Consider the following 5031-nt stretch of genomic DNA (forward strand, 5'->3'; position numbering starts at 1 on the left):
CTCCTGCCCTATCCCGCCCCCACTCCTCTCCCTATACTCTCACTGAACCTGCCATGGGAAGAACGTGACGATAAGCGGTACAGCCTGCTTCTACAGAAAGGTGACTGATGTAAAATGAAGGCTTTGTTTCACTTTTCTAAGGAGATGGAGTAAGTGAAGAATCAGGGAAACGACCGGTCTTAAGCAACAAACATCCTTCTCATCATTCCTCAGCTACTGTCTCAGGCAGCTAGACAGGCTACTGTCAGACCCTGGTACTCAGCGCTGCCTGTAAGCGGTACAGCCTGCTTCTACAGAAAGGTGACTGATGTAAAATGAAGGCTTTGTTTCACTTTTCTAAGGAGATGGAGTAAGTGAAGAATCAGGGAAACGACCGGTCTTAAGCAACAAACATCCTTCTCATCATTCCTCAGCTACTGTCTCAGGCAGCTAGACAGGCTACTGTCAGACCCTGGTACTCAGCGCTGCCTGAAAATGACAGGACTGAATACACTTTTGTCAGCTTTCTTTTGTATTTTCTGTTTGACTGGCTTGCCCCTTGCAGCTCTGAAAGAAAATTCTCTGAGAGGCAGAAATTTTCACGGCTGGCCAAACTTTCAACTCTCACCTCGAAACTTAACACACGTAAATGCTTAATTGTGCCTTTACTAATTAGCAATGAAAAAATACTCATTTTTGTGTGGAAAAACACGTGAGTCTGGCTACATCCCAAATGCAATTTTGTCTCCAAGAGGTCACTGCAAATTCGTATTAATGGCATGGGTCTGTTGCTGGGAAGAAGATTCTGGGGTGGCTGATGATTCAAGGTAGGTATTAGGTGAAAGGATTTTCACTTACCATAAACCCAGGCTACAGCAATACATTCAAAGAATGCAACCCACAAAAGGCATACACCACTAGCTGCATAGTAGTCAAAGAGTTGAAAAACATACATGCCACCCTATAAAAGAGAGACACAATGGATTAGGATCCAACAGGAAAAAGCCTGAATACTTCACACCCAGCTCCCAGTAACATCCAGCAACATGTATTAATAATTGCTGTCTAACAAGAAGAAACATCAAGCAAGTAGGTAAGGTAAATATTTGGCATTACCTTCCCCAGGGAATGCATGTTTACTCCAGGAAGCATTCCAAACAAGACAACGACTAAACAAAATTAAGCCACTTAGTATAATCTACTGAGGCACTCAAATCTTTCCTTCTCAAAAGTATTTTAGGATGGGCATTCAGAGAAACAAATGATATGAAGAAATCATATGTCACCTCCTAACATTAATGCCTCCAAAATACTAAAAATGGAAGTCAGCTCATCAAAGTCTTTGCTTATTAATTCAGTGGAAGGACTGTTTGCAGGGGAATAGTTAATTTTTTTCTTTCTAACTCTATTTATATCATGCTGTTAGACTGTTTGTTCTCACTACATATACCCACACTTTTACTTGAAAAACTGTGTTTGTAGGCACCTCTGTTACAGGTGCTATTGTAAGTCTCACAATTGTGCTCTTCCAGTTGTTTTTAAAATCTGGCTTGGATTTATTTTGGAGATAAGTATCACAACAGTGCAGCCACTGGAACATATTCTCATCTTGTTTATACTAGAATAAATCCAGTGGTACTTAATTGGTTCAAATCTCTGTGACCAAGATAAAAATCTCTTTCTCTGCATGCACTGGATGGATTCTTAACCTGCTCTGCTGAAGGTTCCCAATGTGTTTCATCATTTAGAGCCAGCTGTTAATATTCATACTCATGCTGATGAGTACCTGAGATCAGATTCAATGTAATGAGATTTCATGTCTCTGTTCCTCTGACTGAAAAGGGGGGATTATATGGCTCCCTTTCAAAATGCTTTTAGATCTAGGGATGAAAGATGCTCCATAGATCTAAAGAGCACTGCTCCTGAGTGCCTAATTCAGTGCAGTCTCATTCACAGCTAAAACCGGTCTGAAGACCAGCTAAAAAAGGTGGCAATTGGCAGCACTGGTGCTACTTACCTCAGTCACCATAGTTAGTCCCAGAAGATAGCTAAGGAAACATACTATAGCGATGAAGATTTCCCGTCGGTAACCCTTCCTTAGGAAGGATGGGTGCAGATCAACTAATGACGTGATCTGTCCTTCAACTTCAACAAACTAAAAGGGAAAAACAAACAACAAAGAAGCATGACTTGAACATTACCTGCCACGCATTTTATCTGGGCTCAGACTTGAACAAATGCTCCACGTCAACACCCTAACTGTACTCTGTGGCAAAATGCTGCTCTGAATAAGTAACTCAGAAGCCATTCCTTTGTAACCCCGAGGCTGAAGCGTGGGGGTAGTTTTCAGGTTGGAACAAGCTTCAGAATTGCCATTCATTTCCTAGCAGCCTTACGAACTACCAAGGGGGCTCTGCAAATGCAAGCCATGAGGATGAAGGAAGTTAATTTGACGACAGCATGGCACTTATGTGGCTTTCACGATGTAGCTGTTCCAGATGAATACAAGATGTATTCATCTAGGAAAGAGGCAGGGAGAAAACATTCAAAGAAGCTAAAGCTAGGAGAGCACCTCCCAGCCTTTTTTTGAAGTGCCAGAAAACCTCACAGGTACTAGTTAGGTTAATTCCGCATGGGGATATAACTCTACTCTCAGTTTGCTAGTGAAAATCCAGCCAAGGGAAAGCAGACTTTGATGTGAAATAGCAGCTCTTCTTGACGGAACTTGTCTTTTCTGAACCTGTGAGCAAAGTAGATCTGACTGAGGCTCTCAGGTACTACTGCAGCAACAATGGAGCTGTTCATACAGTCCCATAAAAAGATTTGGTCAACTATTTGCAGAAGTTAAGCAAAAATGAAGCTCTGAATAGACCAGCTAAAAATCTTACTTTATTTAGCTTCATGATAATGTATTTGTACTTACCTGCCATTAGAAAACTACACATAAGATGTGTCACTTGAGTTAACCAAAGAGCCCAAATTGGATTTGAATACAAGTTTAAAATTAATTGAAAACCAGATGCATTTCAACCACAGAGAAAAGTGACTACTGAACTCCCCTCGAACAAATCCAAAGAAGGGATCATTCAGCTGAACTGTACTTTCAGCCTGGCAAGGTACAAAAGTAGCAAGTTCACTGAAGGCAAGGATGATACCATGGAGACCCAAGGCTGCCTCTGTGGAAATGAACTTCACTTTATAACTTCATCTTATAACTAATGAGTTATATTATTACTTCAGGAAAAGCTACTTTTTCCTACCCAGTATCTAACGGTGCCCAGAAGTGCCCTGTAACAACTCAGGAGCTGAGTTGATCAGGAGCTGAAACTCTCTCTTGGAAATACAGCCTGTCCTGCAAACACTCCACCAGATTTTGTTGCCTCCTGTCTTGTTACTCTGACTTCTGTAAAACTAGTTTTCTCTTTAAATGCAACCCTTTTCTTTGGGCTGATTTGATCTTCAACTGCTCCAGCATTCCAGAAGCCTGCTTGACTGCTTTCCAAAAAAACAGAGGGGTGGAGGAGAGAAATTAAGCGCTCCAATTAGTTTTAATCACTCTACGCAGTGAGGAGCTTTTTAAAATTACTAGACTGCTTCCAATTTGCATAAGGACAAGGTTGTTGAACCACAGCATCGGGCACTTTTACATTGACTCTGGAACAGATGAAAGTTGCTCACTAGAGTTCAAAGATTAAGCTGTACAGAGCAATTTAGGGCAAATGGAATATCAAATATCTAAGAGATTAAGTGCATGACAACTCTGTAAACATCCATTTACAGATCTCTCCTCATACGAGAGAGCATTTACCCTAAAGGCACATTTCATCCTTACCAGCTGGGTTTTCATAATCTTAGTGACTTTCCCTCTGAGTGCAGAAAACTGCCTGTTGCACTGAAAACTGCACAATTGTTACCGCACAATCCCTGCTCATCCGTGTTTCCTTGTAAGTGGACTATCTGGAAATGATTTACAGGTTCTTTTGAGATATTTAGTCCAACATTCCTCTAAGCAACCCCTAGGACCAATAACCTGTGTTATAACCTGTGAACTATGAAGTTCAACTTCTGGAACTGAACTTTTTGATTTTTTTATACCCATTAATTCCTAGCAGAAGGTGCTTTATAATTAGTACAGCTGGAACCCAAGACACTGTTCTGGTCCATTTAGAGGTCCCGAATGTGCACTGGTGGTGTGAAAGTCAGCAGGATCCTGTGTTGCTCAGCAGCTCCGAACCGAAGGCCACCAAGAAAGGCTGTGGTTTTGTTCTCTGACTGTTCATGAAGCTACCCTGGCTATAATGTACAAAACATTTTGTGCTTTTTATGCCTCAAGATGGCTTCGTTATTCTGTTTTGGCACTTGGCAACTGTCAAGCCCGTATTCCTAGTAGTTAGTTATTCTCACAAGGTGTTTCAGTGATGTGTGTATACACACAGCATTGATCACAGTGGCACAAAGTATTCCGTGGAACCGACTGCTCTGGTCTTTTATGTTTTAGAACCATTAAGCTGTTCTCCAAGCAGGAAAATACTGCACCATGTCCAAAACGGTGGCATTCTGCAGCCAGAATGGGACTGGTATTTAGGTTAGGTACTACTGCCCTAGTTTTGTGGACTCCGTTAACTCCCGATGACAAAGACTTATTGAGCAACATCAATCAGACTATGCATTGACAGTCATAGATCCATCAAACACAGCCTCTACACTGAAAAGCAACCCAGAAGAATTCCTCTTAAGCAGCATTAGAGGTATTCCCTTCTTAACCCATGCCCCTAAACCCAGCTCTTCTCAGTCAGCAACACCAGTATAATAAACCACACCTCTCTTACCCATCGTACTAACCTGGCTATCCAGTCCAAGCAACAGAAGCATAATAAAAAAAAGGATTGCCCAAAAGGTGGGCAGCGGCATCATGGACACAGCTTTTGGGTAAGCAATGAAGGCCAGGCCTGGACCTAGAGAAAGAGAAAATAGGAAAGGGGGAAGGGAAGGGAAGAGAAATAGTAAGCACCAGCTCTTTGGTAAAGGTAGCCACACTCAAACGCAGGAATG

General features: G+C 41.8%; 1 protein-coding gene across 5 annotated transcripts in view; it reads right to left on the reverse strand.

Moving 5' to 3' along the window:
* The window catches only part of SLC6A6 (solute carrier family 6 (neurotransmitter transporter), member 6), a 51987-nt gene that overhangs the window by 3999 nt on the left and 42957 nt on the right, over nt 1-5031 (reverse strand). For all 5 annotated transcript variants that reach the window (XM_010133706.1, XM_010133707.1, XM_010133710.1 and 2 more), the window contains 3 exons: nt 4822-4934; nt 1997-2134; nt 838-940 (listed from right to left, as the gene is read on the reverse strand). In XM_010133706.1, the coding sequence (XP_010132008.1) occupies nt 838-940; nt 1997-2134; nt 4822-4934 (354 nt within the window). The remainder of the gene's footprint in view (nt 1-837; nt 941-1996; nt 2135-4821; nt 4935-5031) is intronic.

The sequence above is a fragment of the Buceros rhinoceros genome, unplaced genomic scaffold (genome assembly GCF_000710305.1).
Source record: "Buceros rhinoceros silvestris isolate BGI_N320 unplaced genomic scaffold, ASM71030v1 scaffold10443, whole genome shotgun sequence".
Classification (NCBI taxonomy): domain Eukaryota; kingdom Metazoa; phylum Chordata; class Aves; order Bucerotiformes; family Bucerotidae; genus Buceros; species Buceros rhinoceros.